Source organism: Pestalotiopsis fici, assembly GCF_000516985.1.
Source record: "Pestalotiopsis fici W106-1 unplaced genomic scaffold PFICI_Scf_1, whole genome shotgun sequence".
NCBI lineage: Eukaryota > Fungi > Ascomycota > Sordariomycetes > Amphisphaeriales > Sporocadaceae > Pestalotiopsis > Pestalotiopsis fici.
In genome coordinates this window covers 1,737,574-1,763,403 of record NW_006917091.1, presented here as the reverse complement: position 1 = coordinate 1,763,403, position 25,830 = coordinate 1,737,574, and the positions used below count along the sequence as shown (strand labels likewise).

General features: G+C 50.0%; 9 protein-coding genes across 9 annotated transcripts; 5 read left to right on the top strand and 4 right to left on the bottom strand.

Moving 5' to 3' along the window:
* Nucleotides 1-2,855: 2,855 nt before the first annotated feature.
* PFICI_00542 (uncharacterized protein) lies at nucleotides 2,856-4,667 on the bottom strand (the record flags this gene model as incomplete). Its single annotated transcript, XM_007829123.1, has 1 exon — nucleotides 2,856-4,667. One exon carries the CDS (start codon nucleotides 4,665-4,667, stop codon nucleotides 2,856-2,858), a length of 1,812 nt encoding a protein of 603 aa, XP_007827314.1.
* Nucleotides 4,668-5,476: 809 nt separating this feature from the next.
* On the bottom strand, nucleotides 5,477-5,856 carry PFICI_00541 (uncharacterized protein; the record flags this gene model as incomplete). The annotated part of the gene is made up of 2 exons (XM_007829122.1): nucleotides 5,477-5,601; nucleotides 5,667-5,856. 2 exons carry the CDS (start codon nucleotides 5,854-5,856, stop codon nucleotides 5,477-5,479), a joined length of 315 nt encoding a protein of 104 aa, XP_007827313.1.
* Nucleotides 5,857-6,478: 622 nt separating this feature from the next.
* Nucleotides 6,479-7,409, top strand: PFICI_00540 (uncharacterized protein; the record flags this gene model as incomplete). The annotated part of the gene is made up of 2 exons (XM_007829121.1): nucleotides 6,479-6,648; nucleotides 6,713-7,409. 2 exons carry the CDS (start codon nucleotides 6,479-6,481, stop codon nucleotides 7,407-7,409), a joined length of 867 nt encoding a protein of 288 aa, XP_007827312.1.
* Nucleotides 7,410-7,473: 64 nt separating this feature from the next.
* On the bottom strand, nucleotides 7,474-9,201 carry PFICI_00539 (Cytosolic Fe-S cluster assembly factor nar-1; the record flags this gene model as incomplete). The annotated part of the gene is made up of 1 exon (XM_007829120.1): nucleotides 7,474-9,201. One exon carries the CDS (start codon nucleotides 9,199-9,201, stop codon nucleotides 7,474-7,476), a length of 1,728 nt encoding a protein of 575 aa, XP_007827311.1.
* Nucleotides 9,202-10,063: 862 nt separating this feature from the next.
* PFICI_00538 (uncharacterized protein) lies at nucleotides 10,064-10,693 on the top strand (the record flags this gene model as incomplete). The annotated part of the gene is made up of 1 exon (XM_007829119.1): nucleotides 10,064-10,693. One exon carries the CDS (start codon nucleotides 10,064-10,066, stop codon nucleotides 10,691-10,693), a length of 630 nt encoding a protein of 209 aa, XP_007827310.1.
* Nucleotides 10,694-11,332: 639 nt separating this feature from the next.
* On the bottom strand, nucleotides 11,333-12,569 carry PFICI_00537 (uncharacterized protein; the record flags this gene model as incomplete). Its single annotated transcript, XM_007829118.1, has 2 exons — nucleotides 11,333-11,964; nucleotides 12,062-12,569. The coding sequence occupies 2 exons, from the start codon at nucleotides 12,567-12,569 to the stop codon at nucleotides 11,333-11,335; spliced, it is 1,140 nt and encodes a 379-aa protein (XP_007827309.1).
* A 1,020-nt stretch (nucleotides 12,570-13,589) lies between these two features.
* PFICI_00536 (uncharacterized protein) lies at nucleotides 13,590-16,078 on the top strand (the record flags this gene model as incomplete). The annotated part of the gene is made up of 3 exons (XM_007829117.1): nucleotides 13,590-13,895; nucleotides 13,965-15,891; nucleotides 15,954-16,078. The coding sequence occupies 3 exons, from the start codon at nucleotides 13,590-13,592 to the stop codon at nucleotides 16,076-16,078; spliced, it is 2,358 nt and encodes a 785-aa protein (XP_007827308.1).
* Nucleotides 16,079-19,057: 2,979 nt separating this feature from the next.
* On the top strand, nucleotides 19,058-19,668 carry PFICI_00535 (uncharacterized protein; the record flags this gene model as incomplete). The annotated part of the gene is made up of 3 exons (XM_007829116.1): nucleotides 19,058-19,135; nucleotides 19,330-19,462; nucleotides 19,577-19,668. 3 exons carry the CDS (start codon nucleotides 19,058-19,060, stop codon nucleotides 19,666-19,668), a joined length of 303 nt encoding a protein of 100 aa, XP_007827307.1.
* A 3,832-nt stretch (nucleotides 19,669-23,500) lies between these two features.
* Nucleotides 23,501-25,325, top strand: PFICI_00534 (uncharacterized protein; the record flags this gene model as incomplete). The annotated part of the gene is made up of 2 exons (XM_007829115.1): nucleotides 23,501-24,411; nucleotides 24,464-25,325. The coding sequence occupies 2 exons, from the start codon at nucleotides 23,501-23,503 to the stop codon at nucleotides 25,323-25,325; spliced, it is 1,773 nt and encodes a 590-aa protein (XP_007827306.1).
* Nucleotides 25,326-25,830: the final 505 nt, after the last annotated feature.

Genomic DNA, 25,830 nt, shown 5'->3' with positions numbered 1-25,830 from the left:
ATCCTATTCGGCTCACAAAAAGTGCCGTGCTTGAGGCCTTGGAGAGTGCAATCACCAATATTGGATTGCATGTGCTCAACATGCCACTTTTAGACTCAGCATGGCGGCCAAGAAGGCTGAAGGAAGCAAAAACAGCTGACAAGCAGAAGATATGCACAGCAATGGGCGCAATCATCAGATATACAAATCTACCTACGAGAAAAGACATACGAGGTGGTCACATACATGTAAACGTTGCTTGGTCGCTCACATTTAGTAGCCCTCCTTTGTCGATACGACAGTCAGCTTACCATGTCACCGCTTAAGCGTACGCCGTACATAAGACAACCCAGCAGAGGTCAAACATATTCGTTCATACTGCATGGCACAACATTCGGTTTTGCGTCCCACGTGCATCAGCCATCATATTCCATTTGTAGCGTATCATCAATCAATATGTAGAATTTTACTTACACCATCTCGGCTGAAGCATTCATGCACTGGAGGTTGCAGTCATCTCGGGATTTCCTGCTCCAGAGGTTGTCTACCCCCAACGCAACAGTGAGAGTATCGGTAATCCCTACCAGAAGCCTTTTACGCACTTGGCATGCACCGACCCGCCGCTTTGGAATTGCTATACTATAACCTCGCTGTTCACTCTCCGAGATCCCAAAGATGAAACACCCCATAGCAGAATCACCATGGCTATATCCCATGAGAAGTACTTTGTTGAACACGTAATTAAAACACTATCAACATTATCTTACCTGCAAACTTCCTCGGCCAAATTCACCGTGCCCAACCGTCCAAGTATATACGCTGATCCACAGGTTTCCACTCAGACTAAGACGCACCGGCTGCTCTTAGAGTTATATATAGACCCCATCTTTTGGTATCGTGCACCAGACAAAAACAACACAACGGAAAATGGCAAAATTGGGGGTGGAGAAAACCACACGACGACCACCACCCTTTTCCCAACCTCCGTCTCGGGTTCACCGCCCAACAATCTGCAAACTTGCATCGCATGCGATTCCTCCCGAAAGACAAGTTCCCAGTTTTATGTCTCCGAAAGAAAAAAAAGAAGAGGGGAAAGGGGACTTTAGTGAGTTCGAAATTGCCACATGCGCACCGAAGGGCAACTCGGCCCGTGTCCGGGCCCTTTTTATTTGGTGGTGTGCCAATTGTCTTATCTGGCAAATATACCGGCAATGTGAAGCCATCAAAAATAACACAGACATCGGCCTGTTACGGGTCTGTCCAGTAGGTATTTTCCTCCCTCGGTCAAATTCCGATTCCCTCCCGATGCAAAGTGCACATCCATGCACCAGCGCTAAGCAAAAGGTCGCCCGGACTTGCATAAAGCCGCGGATTATTTACTACTAGTAGCGATTAGCATACAGTAAACAATCATGACGTCATTCTCGATTATCCGCGAACCATTTTTTTGGTAGATCCCAAGTTTTCTTGATCCAATTGCGTGCTTTTTTGGCCGGAATATATGAGGCTGAAAAATCACCGAACCACATCTTTTGCTTCCCCCGCAAAAGAGGCATTTCCTATCGCCATGGCTACCGGCAATCTGCAATATTCAGGGACTTCCCCCATATTCACATGTCGAGGCTGAAATAGGGGGGATCAGCTTGGGCGTGACCGACAATGACTGCCATATGCTTGAATAACTTCTCTCTGACTTGAAGGGCTGGACCTTGTATAACGTGGGAAAATAACCACAGGATGCCTTGGCTTTGCCAGCCTTGTTTTTGCTATAGAATTTCCTAAATGGCTCTTGAACATCTTGATATCGATAGCCTGTACTGAAATCCAAGGGATCGTTCGTATCGGGCATCTTCACATGGCAATCAGTTGGCTGGACGAATGGAATGTCAAATAATATCCACTTCAAGTGATCGTCGTGGTTGGGCCCGTCTCAGGTGCGTGTACTATCGGCATCTCACCCACCTTGTAAAGGGATCCATATTTCAACTGTTATCAAGGTAGACATTCGGGTCCATCCTGGGAGGCTTCAATCTCACTTGCATTTTGTGGCAATACGAAGATGTGGTTGTCAGTATCAGAGACAAGAGATATGTAGTTGATCCTTCGTAAATTAACAATATGGAATAGGTTCATTCAAGCACGAGCCGAGATTGTGTTTGTGTGTGTTCTCGACTGGGCCATGTGTTCTGAATCCGTAATTATCTGTCATCTTAAGCAATCACCTCAAATCAAGTCAATCAAGTCATTATTGTGGTTTTTTTGTGGTTTTATTTTCCTGTGAACGCTGCAAATCAGAAACATTTGGCCTATCCTTTTGACCTTTCTCTGCCATCCACCAAAGAATGAGGCATGCTTGCTACCTGCTCCCCCTAGAAAGTATATCAAACTGTCTCCGCATCAAATCGTGGCAAAACCGCATTCGACCCATGCCTGCATGTATCTCAATAACGGTTCCTCCATGTTCTGCGAATTTCCCATCGGGGAACCCGATGTTGGCGGACAGCTCGTCTCCCAACGTGCTCAAGAGAGAGAGAAAACAAACAATGACGCCGGAAAGTGATGCAATGGTATCTTGAAAATGTCGTGACGAAAATGATGCAGCGGGTATCCTAGAGATGCCGTCGGCTCGTTCTGGAAAAGTGGCGACATCTATGCTGATAGACGAAAGGGAAAAGCATGAGAGCCGATGCTGAAAAGATTGCTCTGAAACAAAGGAAATAAAGGCAGAAACATTTCGGTCTTCGTTGTTGCGTATCGATGATGATGTACCTGAACATCACGTAGTGCTTTTCTCCCTCCTTTTTTATGGTTGTACTTGCCAAGGCTGTTGAAAGAAACACCAAAGCAAAGACCTAAGCATTGCGAGGTCGTTGATGCTAGACTCTCTCGTACGCCTTGTCCTCATCTGCAACCTCGAGGCCGGTGAACTCGTACTCGTCATCGTCGGAACCATGCTGCCTCTTCTTGCCTCTCTTGCCTTTCTTGCTCTTGCCACTCTTGCGGGCCTTGCGGACCTTTTGGCTCTTGCGCCACTTGGGCTGAACCACCGCATCGGTTCGTCTTCGCTTCGCAGCGGGCCGTCCCTCAGTTCTGACGACAACGGTGTCTTCCTTGTCGGATGCCTCATCGTCGGCATCGTCCTCGCGCTGACGCTTCTCGGCACGTGCAGTAACGAAGGGAAGTGGAGTGGGGACCCTGTCACGAACGCTCTTAAAGTTCTCAGGGTGCGAGGATGAAGTCAGGACGGTGTCCTGAAGGCCGCTGGAGTGCTCCGGACATGTGCACCACGTGTAATCGTCAGCCGGGGGCTCATAGTGCTCTGGGGGTCCATAGTGACTCGGGGCCCTATAATGATGCCATCGTCGAATACCCATTGGGAATCCCAAACTTCCAAACTCATTTGCGTTGTCCTTTTGCTCAGTGTCGAATACCGGAGAATGCCCTGCCATCCATGGAACCGGTTCAAATGCGTTGGCAATTGCCAAATTCTGAACGTTTGAACGTGCTCGGAAATTCTCCCATCTAGCGTCCTCGGGATAGCATGAAGCCCTGCTGGTGAAGATCTCGCCGGCTGGGCTATGATATGCCATGGCGCTGGCGGGTCGATTCATGGATAAGTTAACAGAATGGGGAGGACTGCGCGGGCTGGCTCCTTGGTAGGCTCTCTCGAGCTCTGGAACTGGCGAAAAGACGGGGCTCGGGGCGATTGGAGGTATGGGAGAACTGTTCTGCAAAGCAGCTACCGGAGATGAAACCTTGGAGCCAAAAGGGTTCCACCAAATCAGGCCAGGACTTTGGGCGTTGCTGCGGTCCTGTTCGATAGACTCGAAGAATCCGGACAAGTTCGGGCTAGAACCGTTCAGAGTCAGGGGAGATGACAAAAGACCATTAGCTGACTCCCAAGCGAGTGAGCCATGCTCCTCAGCAGAATCTCGAATAGCGGCAGTGGCAGTGGCTTCCACAATTCGCTTCCCTTGGGATGCCCTCCTTGCAACGTCGCGAGTGAAGTCTTTGCGCTCTTGCTCCCAGCGACTTGGTCCATGAAGAGAAGGAGGAGTAGAGAGTCCGCACACAGCCTCGGCAACATCACCCATGATGCGGGAATCCTCGTAACCTTCGAGAACATCGATATGGCGGCCTTCGTCCTCGTCGGTATCCTCGTGGTAGCTGTCCAAGGTGTCGAGATGCTCATCAAAGACATCGCCGTTGGTGGCCCAGTACTTGCGAAGGTACGGCATGTACGGTTCTAGCTCAGCTTGACCTTTCTCTGAGCGGTAGTGCTCTTGGTACTTCTCAGGATCGATGATGTTGTACTTCGGGTCGTCTCTTTGAGGGAAGCCACGGAACTTGTTAACCCGACGGACGATATCAGGCATTTCAAAGTTGTAGACTTTGCGGTTAAGCCACTCGTAGTAGCCGCCATCGAGCTTGGTGCCTCGGTAGCATGGGTGGAGGGCAACCACGGCAGCTTCCATGGGAATTTCAGGAATTCTGATCATCTTGTTCTTTCTGGCATCGTCACGGCGCGTTTGGAGAGTGTCTTCCATTGCACGCTTTTGTGATGGCTTGAGGCGGTTGGGTGTATACGTGAGTGTGAGAAGTTTGCGATGAGGATCGGGGGGAGTTGCCAGAACCCACTGGAAGTTGGGCCGCTGCGGGGGACTGGGCGGGCTGTAAACTCCAGTCATGTTGACCGATGGGGGTAGAGGAGAATGAGTCAGAAGGTTGAAGTCGGTTGACTGGGTGATCAAGTATTGAGATGAATGATGAACTCAAAGCTTTTGAGCCAGCAAAAGTTTGTGAGTTCTGGAGGGCTCGGATGCTGAGGGGCAAAGTAGAGAAGTATTTGATTGATGTGGGAGTTGTGAATTGACTTCGAAATTTGTCCTTCAAAATTGTTGAAGTACTGATTGATGATTGACGTTGGAAGGTGGTTTGAGAAAAGAAATGACGTGGTGGAAAGTTGGACTTTGTACCGTCTTTTGGAAGAAAATTAAAAAGCCGGCCAGGTGGATTGTTCAAATGAAGCAGGGCACAGATTGTTCTTGCTGTGGCTTTTGGAAAGAAAAGATTTTCAGCGGCTGGGAGGTTGGATTGTTCCTCGAAATTCTGCTGCACCAATAGTGAAGCTTGCAAGTAGCTACACGAAATGCAAACGGCAGAATCTTTTTTGTTCCTCATTACATTTAGTATTCAGTGGCTGGTTTCCATTGATAGAGGGCTGCGGACTGGCAATTGCCCTACGTTGTCAGACGTCTCTGTATGGCTTCGTTCTCAACGTGAGAATAGCTTCATCTTGCATTTTCAAGACTACATGCATGGTAGTCTCTAAAATCAAATATCTCTTCCCATACTTCTTGAGAGTGGTAAAAATAGTAGAGCTGTACTTTTCTGCTACCAATGGACACAAGATTAGGCTCTACTTTTATACATGACCAACTAATTTTGACTCATAAACTGACCCCAAACGCCATCAATGATGTTTGCCTGCTTCTCTCTACTGTCCGGCCTTGTACTTGGCAATGACTTCCAAGAGATGCTTCTCATCCCCTTCTGTGAGACCTTGAGGCATGTAACGCTCTCTGGGAACTTCTCGTGGAAGCAAAGGGTCTGGGTAATCCCCTGAAACAAACGTTTTCATTAGTTCAATCTGACCATGATCCTGCATCACATGGGCCGACACTTACGAATATTAAACTTGAGATCAGAGAGACGTTGCTTGGCAATATCGGCCTCCTCCTTGAGCTTCTTTTTGTCATTGATTGCGATAGGATTATAAGAATGGAGGCCCGGAGTCATGGTGTCTGCCGGGGAACCACTGAAGGACTGCGTCGGGGTGTGAAGGCCTGGTGCCCGATTTCCTGCCGAACTAGCCATGATACCTCGATTCAGGAAACCCCAACAATGTATTTACAGCAAGCAACTCTGAGTCCTGATTAGTGATGAAGCAGATATTTCTATCTTACAAGCGCGACTTACACGATATGGATCTGCAAAAAACTGGTGTTTATTGCTGCCAATGATCAATTCCCAGTGCTGGAAAAACAACCAGAAAATGCGGATCAATATTCCGAATTTCCTAAAATTGATGGAATTTTATCGTGACGCGATGATGATTCTGGGAGTGATAATGGTAACGATCTCAACTTTGATTTGTATTTTCTGAAATTAAAATGTTCATAACCACATGAGTTACCCGAAGCCGGATCATGAGAGGACGTCGACAACCCCGCCAACCCCACAGTAGCTGACAGCCTGTCATTGGACAGCTCCGAGAAGGGGGATGGACCCCTGGCCGATTAAGCGCAGCCGCAAAAGAAGCCCAAGCAAGAGACGGGGGGCCCATACCACAAGGTTATTTCCCGTTGTGACTTCATTGCCCGCTCGCTCGCGCCCATGCCACTTGCTAACTTTTCGGTGACTTCCTTGAGGTTGTGCTTTCGAAGTTGCAGACTCTAAAGTATCTCACTTGCAAATATTACGCGTATTCTGCCTCAACATGGCCAAGAAGGCTCAAGTTCCAGATGCTTGGGAGGACGACGATTGGGAGACGCAAGCAGACAAGGCTACCGCCGAACCATCAGCTCCAGAACCGGCGCCGGCGTCCCTCAGCAAGAGAGAGCGCGCTGCGCAGCATGCCGAGTCCAACAGAAGACTCTGGGAAGCGGCGTACGTTATTAATTATCTAGATCAATGGTTTAATTTTCTTTACAATTTTCTAACAACCCGACAGAGAGGAGCCAAACAATGGGGCACCCCTGCAGTACATGTCGCAGCAGCCCGAACCCCCGTTCGCACAAACATTCAAAGCGCCCCCAATAGTCCTCGCGCGTAAACCCGTACTGGCAAAGCGAGACCCAGTCACGGGTGGTATGGCCAAATTGTCCCTCGCAGACGATAGCGACGAAGAGGACAAGAAACCCCAGGAGACGCCGGAGCAAATCCGGGCACGCCAGAAGCGTGAGCACGAGGAGAAACAGCGGCTCTACGCCGAAACGAGGGCCAAGATCTTTGGAGAGAGCAGCAACGGCGGCAGCGGCAATTCTCGAGCTGGTAGCGGACGTAGCTCAGGAGCGACAACCCCCGGAACCACAACTCCTCCACGCAATCAAAGAGGCAGAGGTCGTGGCAGGGGCGGCCCTAGGGGACGTGGTGATCGTAACAACCACCATCGCACAGATTCTGGAAGATCCAGGGATGAAAATCTGCATGAAGGCACACAACGACGCGATGAAGGGCGTGAGAGAGAGCTTTACGACCCCAACTACTCACCAAGACCAGTTGTTCCCATGGAACAGCGCACTGGATCCGGGACGTCAGGTCAATCTACACCGCGAAAATACGAGCATACTATTCGAGCACCTCGCGGCCCCGATGGCAGTGGCCGGGGCGGTTTCGGTTTCGCCAGACGAGGAGCAAAGGAGGACTGATTTTCATCGATCATATCTCATTATCTCGTGTCGGAGTACACTAAGACTGTGAATGGTATCTTCCTTACCACCCACCTCCGATTTTCCCAGCCAATTGTACAACCCTTTCCGTGTCAGTCGTTTTGTCCTTGCCGACATCACTGATAACTTCCCGATATGTCGTCATGGCCAATCTATCTATGTCTACACCAGTAATGCTGGACAAATGCGCTAGGGTATCTCGAATGTACGACGGAGAAATGCCACCGACCAAGTGAGATGTCGAATCATTATCAATAGGTTCGACATCGGGCTCGTCGGCCGAAAAGTATGCCTCATCAACCTCTGCCAACCAATTCTTTTGTTCCTGGGGACCGGGTTTGGCTTCTATCCCCCTCCTCTCTGTCACAATAGGATCATCGACCTTGATCTGCCCACCGCCATTTGTGCAGCCACCGGGGCATGCCATGACCTCGACGTATTGATATTCCATCTTGCGAGAACCACCAATAGGTCTACCTCCCGGCACGCGGGACGGCCGAGCTGGTTTCAGTTTCCTAACCAGGTTTTGGATGTTGCGGAAACCGTAATATTTGGCAGCCTTGAACAGCGATTGTCCATTGGCCGAGATGACATTGTATTCCACAACGTCTACGTTTCTGCCCCGGATTGTCTCTATCCTGGAGCCTGGGTGTTGAGCTGAGACATACTGAAGGGTGTAGTGGAGATTGCCTCCTGATGTCCCGGCGGCAGTATCATTCTGCTTCTGCGTCTTTCGCTTTTCTCGGAATAAGAACTCATGGAGTGTTTGGTCTGGAAAGGGTGCTGTTTGGGATGAAGACACCGATTCATGGGAGAGTTGGAAAAAGTCCATGCCTCTCGACTCAGTAAGCATCAGGATCTCCTTGCTGGTGATGACGCAGTCCACATCTCGTACACCTCTTCCCGGTTTGCCATCGCCAGCCCAGACGGCATCGGTCAGCTCCTCTCGACTTGCTTCCAACTTCTTGTCAAAACAAGGCATGACCGCGAGATGCCATATCCGATCCGGCGGGATTCCAAGTACACGGCTTAGACTTGTCTTCAAAAGAGTGCCCATGAGCGCCTGTGGAGATTTGACTCTTGACAAGTGCGGCAGCACGTGTGGATGCGTCTTCTCCGCGTAACATACCCACCCTGGGCAGCTTGCTGTGATGATAGGCTTGGTGGCTCTTCCATCGCCAACAACATCACTTAATATTTCCTCTGCACCCAGGACCAGGCATGCTTCTCGTGCGGTATTGGTGTCGACTACCCAGGTGAAAGCATTGTTGTACTTTCCGCCTGCTCTAAGACCTGCGCTTCCACCTAGGAGTTGCGCAATCATATTGCCCGCAGCCTGCTCTCCCAAGCGACCACCGACTGCCGCTGCCAGACTTGCGCGCGACTGTGGGCTAACGCTGGCTACGAACAATTTTGCCTCGGGATTCTCGAGCCCATCCACAGCCCAGCTTCCATTCGCATCTTGGCGCAATTGTAGTCCTGGTGCAGAATCTAGAACGCTTAAAACTTCGCTGTGGCTTTGCAGGCTGACGAGGACTGCTTCTGCCGATGTCACACAACCGGAGCATGCTAGACAGTCGGTAAGGGATATTTGCGCCGGTTCGTTTGTGCTGGCAGTGGCAGCGGAAGGGTGACCATCAAGGATCACCTCATGCTCAAGCGGCTCGTCGGTAGGTGGGGCCGGAGCGGGAAGGGTCTCGACGGGCTTGATGCAAGCGACACCGGGGGAGATGAAGTCGTTGAGATCATCGGCTGAAAGGATTGCAGACATGGCTGCGGCTGGTGCTTGCGATTAAAAGCTGATTACGAGAGTGCGCCGATGGCAAGCACTTGACGAAACGCTGCACCAGCAAGTAAGTAGTCGGGGTCTCGGTTCTTCAAGAGTGATTGATGATCGACTGCCGAATACAATCAGCTTCTGAACTGATGTGTTCGAGACCGGTAAAAGTGGTGTCTTGTAGGTACGGGTCGACTTGAGAAGTAATTAATGAGAGGAACCAAGTGTTTGCGACTTGCCTCGGAGCCTGAGTAGTTGTTCAAGGGAAACGATCTTTAAGATGGCCAATTTCGTCCAGTCACAATCACCGGAAATGCGCCTCTGCTTTGAAATGCAATGCGATTTTTTGGCTTGCGAGATCGGGCGCCCACCTGCCTAACATTTCACTGGCGTGGCGACGACGCGGGGTCTAGAAGCGCGAAAACCGCTGCTGAACTAGAGTGCAACTAGAGTGCGGCTCCAAGGGCTCTCCCGCCCAATCAAATGCCAAGTGCTGCTGTTCACTCTGTTCACCCAACTGTGACGTAGCGCTGGCTGCAAAGACAGTGCACATGTGTGCCGAGCTGCCGCGTTCTCTAATGTAGATACCACAACGCAGCAGGAGGGCTCACTGAAGCTTTACTCAGCCACGACGGATATTTCAGGGATTGCTTGCATATATATCTCTACCACAATAGCTAGCTACATTGGACTTTTGGACATTTATCAAAAATACAGTTGTTTATTCACGCTACATACAGAAAGGGGCCTCTCTCTGTCGTAAGGCCTTGGAGCTATTCACACTTGTTCGCTTGAAAAAGACATATCAACCCCACCAGCTTTGCCATACAGGCAGAGGCAGCGAGACAAGAACACAATGGACGCAGTATCGGCCTATAGCTTCTCGTCCCTGCTCTGGCTCTCAACCCAGGCGATCCCGCTCATCGTCTGGCCGCAAGCCATCAATGGGCTTCTGACTATTGACAAGGGCATCATGGAGCCGGCGAGCGGCGTAGAGAACTACTTTGCCCGGTCCCTGGGCTTTGCGCTCCTCGCGCTAGGTGCCGTCACGGTGGTACTGTCGGGGGCGTTGCCGTTGAATAGCATGGTCGAGAGTAAGAAGCCGCTCTCCTTCCCCCCCTCTCATCCAAGAACGCAAGGCCTTGGTTGTGTAAATGCCCAGACTAACCTCTTTGATCTTTTCGTTTATATAGCACCAACCGAAGGCATCTCGCCCTATGCGGCCGCAACACTGCTCATCACGACGCTGCATCACGGATCTGCTGCGTTTTACTGCTGGACCAAGCACAACGAGACGGGGCAGACGGGTTTCTTACTGGGGTTCGTGGGCAGCGCTGGCCTCGCCGCGTTTGGGACCTGGTGTCTGCTGTTTGGCGGCGAGAAGGCGAGAATCTCGCGCCGTACTGGCGCCGACAAGCGGACCAGCGGCTGGCCTTTCCCCAATGCCGAGGCCGACAAGCGCAAGCAGAAGAAGAAGGGTCTGTAGATTTGTTTGTGTACGAAGAGTCGATGCAGATTCACTTGCTAGATGATAGTTTACGTGAAGCCCGAGGCATACTATAATGGAGCATACATATTCCCATTTCTGGAAACCAAAAGGTAGCCATGATCCAACAAGCCACGTCTTTGGAAAAGACCCTCTGCATTCCCATAGTCTTGAGATCTGTTCTCTCTAATGCTCTGAACATACCAATGTAGTCAATCTTGAATCCGTTGAAACAACCCGTTTTTTAGAGCAAGAAATCATGGCATTAAGAATGTGTCTCATTAATATCAAATTATCAAGTCGATATCTAGCTTGAAGTCCATAATGCATTATAACAATGTAGCCCAGCGGGTACCGCTGAAAGGATTTCTTTTAACGCCTGACTCCATGACCGTTTAACACAGAGACCCCGTCGAGGGCACTCTCAAAACCTAATTCTCAATGCGTGAATGGGAGCTGAGGTTAACCACGCCCTACCATGGGCCAAAGAGAGACCGTCTCCTGCCTTCAAATGTCCCAACGTGGTACCATAACTTGATGGCCGCGGGAGAAATAAACAACTTTTTCGTCTTGGGTCGTGACGCTCCTCACGTTCCATGCTCTAGCACGTGTGCTATGCTGAAGGAAAGATGTCGCCGCCTAGTCCTCCTCAACCTCAACATCGGTGCCTTTGGCGATTTCCGGGCCTTCTTCAAGGTCATCGCCCTCTTGGTCTGTTTCCTCGGGATCGTGGCTCCCCGATAGCTTGACCTTTGAAGCACCACTGACCTGTATATCAGCAGCGCCACTAAGTACAGCGTGTCGTCGATGCCACCAATCGACTTCGGCAGTCTCAACCTGTTCCAGGAGAACCTCCTTCTCAAGCCACTCTTGCCGATACAGCTCCTCCCATTCCTTGCATTGCTCGCGAAGCGTTGCGCCCTCCTCGGTTGCCCACTTGAGATTCGCGACACACAATCGCCATAGAGACTCAATATCTGCCTGTCCAATCGACAACTCCTTACTCGTGAAGCCATGTTGCTCTGTAAGAGTTGTGAAGAAATCCGAGCCAACTTCCTCGTCAGCAGCGTCGTCCATGGAGTCGTCTTGAGTACCGTGTGGTTGTTGAGTCTTCAGCACAATCTTGAGTCTGTTATTCTGCTTGGCCTTATCGGCGCGTTCGTGTTGAAGTGACTTTGGAACGGGGTCACTGGGTCGTAAAGCTTCGGTCTCATGTACAGTGCGCATGTGTTTGGCCAGAGCATCAGATCTTGTAAAGGCGCGGTCGCACTCTGCAGTCGTGTTAGCATAAAAGTTTTGCCAGTTTCCAAGACAAATGTTGATTTGCGACTCGAGTTGGATTCTCAAGATCTTAGCAAGCAGACATACCAGGCAAGTAGCAGTAGAAGGGCTTTTCGCGCGTGTGGCTGCGCATATGTGCCTTCAGGGCATATCCACTAGCATGAGGCATGCTCTTTCTAGTGCAACCGATCCACTCGCATGTGTACTTCTTCTGTCGGCTCTCTATGTGGTCGTTGTGGATGTGTTCGACGAGGTAGTCCATGTTGCCCTGATCACCCGCGTCGCAGCCATCCCAGGCGCAAATGGTCACCTGTTCTTGTGCTTCCTCCTCGTCAAGTTTGGCATTGATGGGCGAGTTCGGCACGTCGCCCGATGTGTCTGAGGAGATGTCGCCATCAAATTCTGGCTCTGGCTCTGCTGGTTCTGGGTCGACGTGTGCAGAAGATGAGGCGCGCGAGTCGTCGCGAATCTTTTGTCGCTTGGACGGGGGCAACGCAGGCTCATCAACGGCCGGCGAGTCGTACTCGTTATCAGGCTCTGGGGAGTCAGAGGATAACGAGCTGATGTCCGAGGATGATTCTGATAGCAATGGCATTTTTGCGCGGGTGGTTCTGAACGAACCGAAGGCAACTGGGTGGTTTGATGCGGAAAGTGCCCTTGCTTGATTCAGCTACAATCAGCCGGTCTTGGCCGCTTGTTGCCGGTGATTAAGACGATATGGTATCTGTTAAGCGACGCGATCAGATAAGAAGCTTGGATAATTGTGTAGTTTGTGTTGGTTGTTTGCGGGACGGATGGATCGTCGTTGTTGCGTGTTTGATAGATGCTCTCCGATTGGGGAAAAGATGCAGCACTGCAGCTGAGAGATTCCCATGCGATCGACAGGGCTGTTGGGGCTAGCGCTTAGTACGTAATGTGTATTTGCTGCAAAGTTTGTTACGGGCAAGTCGGCCAAAACGGACATTCAATTACTTTGAACTTGAAAAGGAGCAGCAATGTCGATCACCCAAAATGCACTGCCACAAACCCAAGTACGTAATGAACATAACTGACATGCAGCGCTTCTCCCATCTGTGGGTTTATTTGGTTGCCTGGCGCTTCCAGCAGCCTGATCCATTACTCGAACAACGTTCAGACTATTGTACTATTGTGGTATGAAAGGTTTCATGGAATCGATTGGATGCAGGTAGAATGGTCTATAAAATGTCCAAGTACTATTTGGCTGCAACGAAAGTGATTCTATGCTGTTGGGCATCCAGCCAGGGACTTGTATGTACACTAAGCCGACCATAAGAATATAGAAAGCACAAACAGATTAACGCACCCTGCACGACATGGTACATAATTGGGAGGGGACTCTCTTCAGTGTTACCTGCCGCAGGTTCCGTTTCTTCTAGGCACGTATAAACTCTAATGATTGGTTCCTGGTACCCCTAAGCTAGCCCACTAGCACCGTTTCCCTCCATTCACTCACGGTGCGGTGCCCTCCCTCCGTAACTGACGTAGTCATCGACCCCACGACTGGTCGCTCAGCTCCTGTTCACTGAGAACATCGAGCAAGCTGGTTCTCAGAACCTCTCTCAACCCAGATCACCAACCTCATTCGCAAACAATCATGGCGTCCCTCAATCTTTCGATCAATGGGCCCTCGATCAAGTCCAGCTATCAAGCTGTGATTAATGCATCCGCCTCCGGCAACTCCTCCACCTTCGCCAGTTGGGCCTTATTCTCAGTCCAAGCTCCCCTAGCCAATGCCTTCCAAGATTCAGGCAATAAGGAGAGCGTACTGAAGGTGCAGACTACCGGCGAAGGCGAGCTTGAAGAGTTACTCGAAGACTTCAACGAGGGTCGAGTACAATTCGCCTTTGTCAAAATCAAAGACCCCAACTCCGGCCTCCCGAAATATGCCCTCATTGCATGGGTAAGCTGACTGCCCTATCCAATCTACTACTTTTTCCCTGCTGCAACAAGCTGACCACTTTCGCAACAGTGCGGTGGAGGTGTTCCCGAGCGAACCAAGGGCTACTTTACTAGCCATCTCAATGCCGTCTCCAAGGTTCTTCACGGCTACCACGTACAGATCACCGCCCGCTCAGACAGCGACATAGAACCAGCAAACATCCTGCAAAAGATATCCGATGCTTCAGGCGCAAAGTATACCGCTGGAGGCAGCGCGCCAGTCAAGTCGTCGGGCGCCCCTCCTCCTGTCAAGTCGAAGCCGGTCTTTCCCACGACTGCTAGCGGCACCATCTCCTTCAACCCAATTGTGGCCGCTCGCAACGCCCAGTTGCGCTCCAAGAAAGATGACGACGGCTGGGGCGAGGATGCCCCCCAGGTCTCGCGGAGTCAAATTGAGAAGGTTGAGTCTGCTTATAAGCCTACAAAGGTTGACATCAATGCGCTTCGAAGTCAACCTACAGCGTCGACGGGCGATGAGCGTCCAGACGTTGTCAGAGGTGCCTATCAGCCTGTTGGCAAGATCGATATTGCCGCTATTCGAGCAGCCGCCAAGGAGAAACCCGACGACAGGCCTACAGTGGTCAAAGGCGCATACGAGCCCGTCGGAAAGGTAGACATTGCCGCCATTCGTGCAAAAGCCCAGAAGCCTGCTGAATCTACCCCCGAGGAGGCACCCGAGCAGCCGAGGTCTTTGGCCGAACGGGGCGCAGCTTTCAACCAGTCCGAGCGTATTACGGAGTTGCCAAAGCCAAAGGTGGTCAAGAAGTTTGACAATTCCTCTTCGTACGGAGGTACCAAGCCTCTGAACCCGGGTGGTTTCGGTCTACTTGGACCTGCAGGCGGCGCTCCTAAAAACCCCCAGGTCGGCTCTGCTGGACGATCTTTCGCGGCCTCTAGCGGCAAGACTCCTGCACAGCTCTGGGCCGAAAAGAAAGCAGCTCAAGGTGGTGGAGCGGCCCCAAGTGTTGCTAGCCCCTCTGTGACTTCGCCTGTCGCGCCGCAAAAGAGTGGAGGAGGATGGCAGAGTGGATACACTGGCAAATCCTGGGGTACTGTGCAAACAGGAGCTTATGGTCGGGGAATTGGTGGACAGAAGACTGGAGATACTACGACTAGCCAGGGCAATGAGGAGCCAGAAGCCAGGCCTGAAGGCGTCAGCTCTCTGAAGGATCGATTCAAGGGCGCTGCACCAATTGGTGTTGCAGCAGGTGCCGGGGCAGTCGCCGGAGCTGCAATCGGTGCCGCCGCTGCTGGCGAAGACGAGGAAGAGGAGGACGAGGCGGCGCCTCCGCCGCCACCCCCAGCCACTCGACCTTCAGACGGTCCATCTGGTGGCTTTGCTCTGCCTGGCATGCCTCCTCGTCCGCCTCCAGTCACCGATGAAGATGAAGAGGAAGAGGAGCCTGAGCCTATTCCAGTCGCTGTCCCAGTTCCTCGAGGTCCTGAGCCCGAGCTCGAACCTGTCCACGAACCACCGAGATCTTTGCCTACTCGTCCCCTGGCACAAGAAGTACCGGCAGAGGAGGAGCTTCCCGAGGAGGAGGACGCCTATGACCCTCGAGCCGCTGCGACTGCTGTTGCAGAGCAGCAGTTTGGTGAAGAGCAAGTCGCCGATGCTCCAGCTGCTACTGGCGGAAAGAGGGCATTGATCCAGTATGACTATGAAAAGGCGGAAGACAATGAGCTTGAACTCCGCGAAGGTGACTACGTTACCAACATTGAGATGGTAGACGAAGACTGGTGGATGGGCACCAACTCTGCCGGAGAGAGCGGTCTTTTCCCGTCCAACTATGTGGAACTTGTTGACGATGACGATTCGGCACCCACTGGCGCTGCTGCACCTCCTCCGCCGCCTCCCGCTGCTGCCGTGCCGGAACCGGAGCCGGAGCCAGAGGCTGCTGCCGGCGGCGGCGCTACTGCTACTGCAAGCTTCGACTACGAAGCTGCCGAGGACAATGGTAAGCTCCTAGCCTGACCAAAACAAAAAAAGAGGAATACATTGCTAACATGTCTTCGACAGAACTCAGCTTTCCAGAGGGCGCGACTATTACTGGTCTTGAGTTCCCTGATGACGATTGGTGGTTTGGTCACTACGGCGGCGCATCTGGACTTTTCCCAGCCAACTATGTCGAGCTTAACCAGTAGACACAGGTTTGATTCATTGTGCTTTCATTAACGGTTGTAGCCAAAAAAGCGACACTTTTGAGGTGGGGAGCAAGAATAGATTATCAAAACACAAGTGCTTTCATCAAATTGCAGTCCCTGCTTTGTGAAAGATTCAAGACAAAAGGTTCTCCTTGTGCAATCCAAGATTTGATTTAGAATTGGAATTGCTAAATGACGACCGTGGAATTCTTTTGCCATAACCTCCAAGTGCTATACGCTTAAGACTCATCGAAATACATCATCTATTATTTATTATAAAAGTAGAGGATTCTTGACATGCTCTTCAAGCTGCCCACCCACTTGATCATATAATCATCGTTGTGAAACTGCATTACTCGATCATGGCAAAATCCATAAAGAGAGGCAGTATTAGGCAGATACTTGCAGGTAGCTTGCTAGATCCTGCCTGCCTATAGGGATAAGATTCATCACGTCTTTGCGCATCCAAGTATTCATTGCCATCGGTGGCTGTGGCGGCCACGGTAATATTTGCCGCCGACTTGCGACAAAAATCGTGGCTTAGCACTGAACATGTGGCGCGGATCTTGGAAACGGGAAGATCTCTCTTTTTGACAGGAGGACTGGCCTGGCTATGTAGGACTAGAATCTGGGATGTGGCGGGAAAATGACACTTTCATTAGTGAGTATCTATCCTTGTCCAACCAATTGGACAGGCGTCGTCTCACTTGAGCAAAATCGTCCATACTTTTTTTTCCTTTCTTAGCGGTTCACGGCTATTCGGCAGATTGCCAAGAAACCAGGGCGGCCATTTTCATAACGGCCAAGAGCAGAACAGCAGCGATTCGGGAATTCCCGAAAAATACGCTGAGAATGAAAGAAAGGTTCGAAAGATACACGCAGATCAGAGCTCGGGATTTAGCAGATAGTTCCAGGTAACGTATCATGATACAGTAGGCAAAATCCCTCTAGCCCAAGGACAACAACGCGGGACATGAAATGGATCATGTGGTTTGGAGAAGGGGGAGACTTTTGTTCGAGAGTTTGGGGGTTTTAGGAGGAAGAGGAATATCGGATCTTGAGCGCGACATGGGGCTAAAAAAGCAATACCGTGGCTTTGGTGGAGTTTGTTTCTTTCTTTTCTTGTGCAGGATTTCGAGTCCTTGAAGGCACCTCATCAAGCACTGATGGACTGATTGACCTCGTACCTAGGTACTTTGTACAGTACCTGCGTACCATCCGGGGCTGTAACGGCAGAACGGCATCCGTATGTGGACAGTGGCCATGGGTCCGATATTATGAGGAGCTGCGCGACTCGCAGAGGAACCTGGTACTCACATAACAGTTGTCGCAAATCGCAATGAGCAGTTGAGATATTCACCATGGTGATGTTCTAGGTTCGGTAACAACCACTGCAATTATTCAGTGTCATCAGTGTGTGTGTGTGCACACGTACGTGTACAGCTGAGCCACCATGACTTCACTACTCTGTACTTACCCCATCGTAGTAGGCAATAGCTTAGCTCTCATGTCCACGGGTATCTGCTTTGGTACAAGGTTTCTCAACTATCTTTTTTTTTTTTCTTCAAGCGGTGCGAGTGCCGAAACAGCCCAACGCCCGTCCAGCGGACAGAGAGGACGGTGACGCCGCCGGGCTTATGTGGAAAGGCGGCTTGTTGCATGATCTACGTTTGTACAATGGCCCAAACTTGACCCCTACGGACCACTACAAACCCACGATCTGTCCTTGGGACACGTCCCCTAAAAGCCCATCTGATTGCCCGACCCATCACGAGGACCACCCGATATGCCTTTAATCGCAGGGCAGCCCCGGGGAAAGGAAACAAACCAGCTGGGAGAGCTCCAGCTAAATAGTAGTACATTAGATACAAGCTAATATTTTTTACCAACTACCTGCTACCAGGCAGGTAGGTACCTTAGCTCTAAAAACTGGCATCGATAATTTGAGATGGTGTGGAGTCAAAAAGACGCATCATCCTGTCTGTTCCCAACTCCCAGGCTGGCTCAGACTCATCAGTCAGTCAAGATCAGTGTGGGCTCCGAAGAGAAAAGCTTCCAAGTAGCGCTTTGCGATTCGCCCATTCTCAACTTGCATTAGGGGACTTTGCACGACGGAGGACCCGCGGCCTATGCCTATTCCCAGCAAGGTCCCAAGGTCTCAGTGGCTCACACAAGCTCCCAGCAAGGCACAGCTGCACAATTGCCCCTCCACACGCCGCTGAAACTCGATGATCCATATGAACAGAATCGACATGGGTTTGATCTGATGGATGGGCAACAGTCAGTGTTCAAAGACAAGAACAGACGGTCCCACACCCCGGTCAATCGCTCGTGGGCCTCCCAAAGCGCCTTTGCCTTCCCCGTGGTAAAAGCGAACAAAAAGGTAAGGAAAGGTCGGGTAAGTGTAGTGGTCAGTGGTCACCGTTAGTAGTTCGGCTGCCCCAAAGTACGTACAAAGTGTCATTCCTTTACGTCGCCTCGTTCCCGCCGCTGTCGCCTCTACACTTGAAACTTTTCTTCTTTTTTTATTTCCTTTCCCCCTTCCTGAATCTTCCCAACCCTTCGGTCAGCCTGGACTAGTCGACGCTTGCGCTCTCATCACCGGCTTTGCTAATTGCTGTCCGCGAAAGCTTCTCATCCCCCCTTCCTCAGTAATACCGTACATTAGCTGTAGGTACGTCTTATATTCCGCTCTGCCCGGCTTGGCAGTCAGGCCAAGTCCAGTCCAATCGCCCCAGCCTGCCGGTTCTCACTAAGGAGATCTTGGCTCGCTCGCCCGGCTCCCTCTTGCTGCTGACGACAAGCAAAGACGGACTGGACCGGCCATTCTGTCATATTTTCGTTCCCTTGACCCCGCGAAACCAAATACTTGTGGTTCTTCCCGTACTGTATTTTTGTGTCGTGCTTGGCGTTGCTGACGTTTGATATCGCAACCTCTCTTCAGATCAAGAAAAATCACAGGATCGCCCTCAAAGGACAATGGCCTCGCAGCAGTACTACAACCAGGGCCCTCCTCAGGGTTACGGCGGCGGCGGCTACCCCCAGCAACCCCAGCCTGTACGTTTCTAGCACCCCAAGCCGCCCTTTCTTTGCGCAATCGACCTTCGAGCAATAGTCGCATAGCCGACTATATCCCAAGCTCATTGGAAATTCTCGGTCGCGAGAAGATTCAGAAAACAATGCAGCTCGGACGGATCGATTGCGACAATGAACGGTTAATTTTCGAGGTCTTGACTGACATGCGAATATAGTCGTACGGCCCTCCCCAGGGACAATACGGTCCTCCTCAGGGACAGTACTACCAGCAGGGCCCTCCTCAGATGGGCTACCAGCAACAGCCCCCTCCGCAACAGCAGAGCAGCGGCGGCGGCAAAGGCTGTTTGGGTACCTGTTTGGCAGCCCTTTGCTGTTGCTGTGTCATTGAAGAGGGCTGCGAATGTTGCGCCGACTGCTGCGAACTTTGCCTATAAACGCAACACATTGAATGCGCTGAGACAGGCTATGAAGTCTGTGAACTTCATCAAGAACAAATCGAGAGCTGCTACAATGCTGTCGAAACACTGTCGAACTACGATCCGTCCGAGTGGTAGCGCAGTGGTCTGGCTCATGAGATGAGCAGGCCGTGGGCTGATATAGGACAGGAACATGTTCGGCCATACGCCCAATCGATGAATTTGAAAGAGTTTCAGTTTGTTGGTTGGTGATGGAAGACGAACATGCATGATAGTGGTGGGGCAAGCAAACAATCCTCCCTTGCGAGGATACTTTTATTTTATTGCGTTTGGGGGGTCAACATGGGCTTATGAATTTGTTTTACTCCTTTTTTTGGAAGTCAATTGAATATACCACTAAACGTTGAATTACTTCTCTGCTGAGTCCAACATTGCAACTGGTGTGAAAATCCTTCTGTGTATATTTCTAGACTGCGACTCTTCACTTCTCATTGCTCTCGGCGTCTTCGAAGGAGACTTCCTGAAGCGTGATCAATTCTCAGTCAAATAACCCGACGTCTTGATTCAGTAGCCGTCGAAACATTTATAGGAGATATGCAACCAGCCTTGCCCAATAAAGAAACGCCGTTCCCTGCTTTCTCAATAGGGCTGTCACAAATTCCCGAGAGCCTATTGGAGCGCAAATGTGACAAGGTAATGGCGTGATAGCCCCAACTATGATTTAATTACTCGAATGCTCTCACTAGATCATATGCATCTCGGATTATATATAGACGCCTACTAAGTACGACTCCCGGAACTTTGCCTTGATGTCCGGGATGAGCTTTTTGCTGTAACCGAGATTTTACCAAGCCATACACCTTTGGCCTCTGAGGTTTACAGGTGCGGTTTATCCTCCTCTGAACGCGTGTATTATTTCTTGATCATCCTTCCTTTGTGGGTGTTCATCTGGATTACCAACGGAAACACAGTGATTGATCAATAGTGGCTCTGGGCCTATCATATCATCCAGAGCTCTACGGACGATTATGACACTTTCCCCTTCTTGATTCAGATCGATTGAAGCTCACAAGCGAGTTTCAATGAGATGAATTTCGAAATACCGCAACGACGATAGCAGAAACACAAGTTGACATGACGATAATCTGCAAATGGCGTTATGTGCCTAGCCACACGAGAATATGATCGGATGATGTCGAGGATTGGGATAAAGTCCTGTCATCACTCGGTGAAAATACAACCTCGTAGAAGGAGATTGTGCGCTCGGGTGTCACTCTTAATATCTTGCGCCACATTCTTATGAAATGATAGTGAGAATACTCTCGAGTATGACCTTCCCAAGCTCAACACAGCTTCATAATAAGATTGGTGAATCATGGAAGTATTTTGCGTGTATATAGCATGATATGTAGTTAAATATTTTTTCATATGCTCTGTCTAAGGAGACATGCCATTCAGAAATTTAAATCTTCCTTCCATACCCGTGCTAAGTCGCAACAAACAACGTGCTGGTGAGTGGTTTTTAATGATGGCTACCTGAGCATCACTTTGTCGAGGCAGTTAGTTGCAAGGATTGACGTTGTCGTTTGTGCCCGCATTGACTTCCATACTTCTAGGAAATGTTTTTAACCTTACCGTGATGCCTGTGGCACCTTTTCCCATTCCCATGAGATCATTTTGAAGTCTCTCAGATTTGACAATTTCTAGTACTAAACAGCGTGCATTGATATCCATGAAATCGTGGACTCCAATTATTTAAACTCGAAAAATACAGTATTTGAGCTGTACGTATACTCAAGAAGCAGAGAATACAAAATCCACACAGGACTTGCACCTCTGAAATATCCAAGCTGTCATAGGCATGCCATTGCTTGTTTGAGATACCATATTTGGGTGATGTGATGCATTAGCCCTAAAGAGTCTAATGTATTTTTTTGGTGTTGCTAGTGTAGGAACAGAACTATGTGTACATTAATCTTCTGGTAGATTCTGGGAATGACAGAAGCTGAACGGCAGTTGTGGCTGGAAACACACTTCCAACGTTGGAGACAAGGGACTAAGTCATGCCAATACTGCCCACCTAAAATCAGACGGTCATGGCAAGATGGCAACATAGTATGGATCTTTGTGACAGGGTTATAATGATGGAATGAACGAACTCTAACAGCATAGCTGGTCAATCTTGACTTGGTCCAGAAACAATTGATCACAGTTGTTATATGGATGTCCAGCCGAACTCGCCATGCATAACGTTTATTTTGAACCTCACCATGAAAGGCAAATCTCTATTGGTGTCTTCACGAACGCCGCAGCAAGGATATATCATGAGCGGAGTGGTCATGGTCGCTAGATTTAGTGGTCAGCCCTACGGAAGCGAGCCAGAGCGGCCTAGCTACTATTTAAACCTTCTGCCGAATGCGAGGCTATCCGAGCTACCTGGTCGGTTCTACTTTTAGTTCCTGAATGACTGATAACTTCACTGCATGATGCTCCGATTCTCCGATGCTCCGACTGGTAGTTGGCTTGTGGCAGTAGATGGGCTATGCACACTAGAAGATTGCAAAATCTATATTTGCCTATCTTGCAGCACAAATCATCTGTCGTTCCCAAGGCAAGGTTTGATAATGACCAATGACTGTGTTAATCATGATTTGCAATGTCTTGGCCAGTGTCATATGCTCAATACTATTATTGTTTTGGGGGCCGCCAAGTTATAATGGAATTATTCCCGAGGTAGCATAATAGTTTTCACTCACGCCAAGTCTTTGATTATTAAATGTCCTAGATTGTTGTATTACTACCATTCGTACTATCCTTGTAGCCCTTTTCTTTTGGTTTTCTCCCCTTCCCTTTGTAAAGCCTTGTATTGTCACAAAGCCTTTACTATAGTTTGATAGTCACTTCTGGACTGTCGCTGAGACATATCAAGGTCCACGTAGCGCGAGGTCATTGTCTATCACTTTTCTCGGCTAGATAGACTTAAATGTGACATTTCCTCACGCATCCTTTAGCTCCGGAGACTTTTGAACAACCGAGTGACAACCATGGCAAGAGGATGATAATTTGGTCCCTAGCTGACACCTGCGTCGTCTATTTGGGAGCGCGTTTACAGGGTGTCGTCGCGTTGTGATTATATGTTGCCTGGTAAGTATTGAGGCATAGTCAACCACGTTCCGTCGTCATCGTATATTATTCCCGGGATTTCGAAAGGACCAGGCATTAGTCAATCTTCCTTCACAATGGTTGGTGAAAATCCGACTCACAAAATCTGAAAACATCCCACTTTATTTCAGAGACCGCATCCTTCGGCAGGGATAATCGAAGCTGCATCAAATTAGACTATTGCCGAATGCGGAAAGTATACCATGTTGGGTATAGCGACTCCCAGAACGAGTGGCTGTCAGCGTCCCGGCAGGCGAATGTAAGGTCCCTTAGTCTTGATCATGCTCAAGAGCTCTGGTCCACGCAATGCTCCGACAGGACCAAAATACTTTCAGCCTTATCAGGCCTACATATTGGCGTCAGTCCCCGGGTCCATACTACCACACGGTTGAGTCGTCAGCACCGACATGGAACTCCCTCAAGCTCTCTTCAAGGCGCCCTCCCCGAACCATGCTTGACGCTGCCTGCAACTCCCTGTTCCCGACCATCCAATCTATCGGGTCCAAGACCAACAGCCCTGACTTGTGTCTTGATCCCCTGTCGGATAATACCCTGTTTGTCAACGGAGATCGTTGGAAACTTTCTGTTGACCCATATGTCGATGACTAACACCATTGAGTATGGGTCCTCCTCTGTCCCTTATTGGCTGCTTTGGAGAATGATCTCATAAGCAAGATATATGTCTAGACTTCCACAGTCCCCAAAAAATCTCCCATCTGCCATGTAACGTACACTTATACAGTTATGAAGCGACCTTTTCACCTTTAAGTTCGTACATGGCATTACGACGAACAGGCAGCAAAGCACCATGGATCATTTCAACATTACCATTCAGGATGGTGCCATGATCTCGACGCGGAGAGGTTTCAAGGTATCGAAACAGAAACACAACGGCACTGCTTTCATCAACTCTTCCGCCAGCAATATTGCACCAACTGGAACGGAATCGACCAGTGGCTCTCTCTTACCCACAGCTGGGGAGCTTACTTTCGTCAACAATGGAGGCGATGGCAGAAAGTCAAGGCGGAAAACCCGGACTACGACTCAAGATGGACGCAAGACAGGCTCAAGGTCGTCAGCGCGGGGAAATGCACATAGTCGAATCTCTCCCGGCACGAGATTGTCTTCGAGCTCTCCCAGAACAACGGTCTCTGACACTTTCAATTCTGAACAATCGTCCAGCGCCTGCAGCGCAGACAGCCTGAAACCCTCAGAGCCGACCCCATTGCCACCATGGGCAGCTTATAGCCACCATTCCCAAGTTAGAATTGACCCAGCTAAGCGTCTCCGATTCATGGCACTGGCTTTCGGCCACAATAAACCAAGCCATGCCGAGGACCTATGCCCACCCGGGGAAACCAAGCCTGCAGGGATAATAGAGAAGTCCACTTGGCAGGTCCACGACCCTACGACGATACACTGTGCACTTACCATGGGCGCACTATTCGATGCTGTCAAAGAGGGGAGACACGAGACGCCGCAACTAACCTCCCTTGCTTCGCAGCTGTACTCGATCGTCAATCGTCGAGTCAGCGAGAACGACCGCACCGATAAAGCCCGTGATGTGACCATACGAGCCGTGGCTTCTTTGGCCATCATATCTGGCTATCAGGGCAAGTCTGAGCACTGGAATGTACATATGCAAGGACTCTTGAACCTTGTGGACATTGCTGGGGGGCAGGAGAGACTATTTCCTGGCACCCTCGACGTGATAAGATGGTACGTCTTGGACTTCGCGAACGTCGCCAGCTACCAGCACCTATTAACACAGTTTCCCTCTCTTCAGCGCAGATATTATTGGCGCACTCTCCGCTGCAACAGAACCACGCACGGCCTTTGTCGGAACCCCATGCAAGGCACGATATATATCAAAGTTGGACGCTTCCGGGAATACCGTGCGAACCGTTTATCGCAGTTTTGAGGCTTTCAAGTTTGAGACGGAAATGGTAGAGACTTTGGCCGCTACAGCAAAGTTTTGTGAAGAACATGCTGCAAAACAAGATCAGGATCCATCGCCTTTTCAGCATTACGGCCCCGAAATGTTCGAGGACTTTCATTTTTTGTCACGTAGGCTTCTGACAATTCCTAAACGGCTACAAGAATACGACGAGGTTATATCCCCTCCCGCGTCCGCTGATATATCTGTACATGCGCGGCCATTTCCAATATCCGAGTCGGCGCACATCTGGCCCCCCGATACGACCACTAAGGCTGTCGAGACAGCCTTACGAATACTGGTCCTCATGTACCTCAAAGAACTCATGCTAGACGTCCCCTGCAACGACCGCATTCTGCTCGGCCTGCTGGCAAAACATCTCTTGTTCATCCTATCTGCTCAGCGTCTGAACCCTTTCGGCACGGATCAAATACCCGTACTCGTATGGATATGTCTTGCTGGTCAACTCTTCGGTATGATGAAGAAGACCGTGTGGCTACGAGAGGCAATAGGTGGTCATGGTATCTGCGATCAATTACTCAGAGAGGTCCTTCAATTTGACGAGACATTGACCTTAGGAAGTGTATCGGAAGAGCAGCTTGCTTTTTCCAAATGCTTGGACCTGCGGAGAATACAGGGCACGTGGCATGAGAATGAAGCCATCAGAGGCATGTTAGGGCTGAATACAGATCAATAAACTTCTGAATTCACCTGAGTGATGAATTTTTCGCTATTGAAATTTGATGGATTATAGAGATCGTATCGCGTTCATAGATGCAACTCCAAAACCTGCGCTATACTCTAGCCTTTCATAGTGGAATGTCTTATTAAACTCAAGCTTATGGAATTCAACGGAGTCGTAAGTCCATAGCACAGTAAATTGGAGTTGAGCATGTTACACGTTTTGAATTGTAACAATGCTCATCCATGCGCAGACATAACAATGCACGTGCCAAGAATCGAATCCTAAGCGCCGAGTATTGTTTGAGGTGGACCCTTCAAACCCGCTGCAGCCATGGGTCGAACCTCGCTTGATCAAGGAGAACCAATCAAAGCAGAAGATATGGGCAGGGTATCTGCACCGCAGACCAACACCCAAATATGCATGAGTCTCTCTCGTCGTCGAGGAGATCCATAATAGTTTCTTCTCCTAAATATGTCTCAATCGATCCCGAGTTAGGATATTGGGGCTCACGGATTTT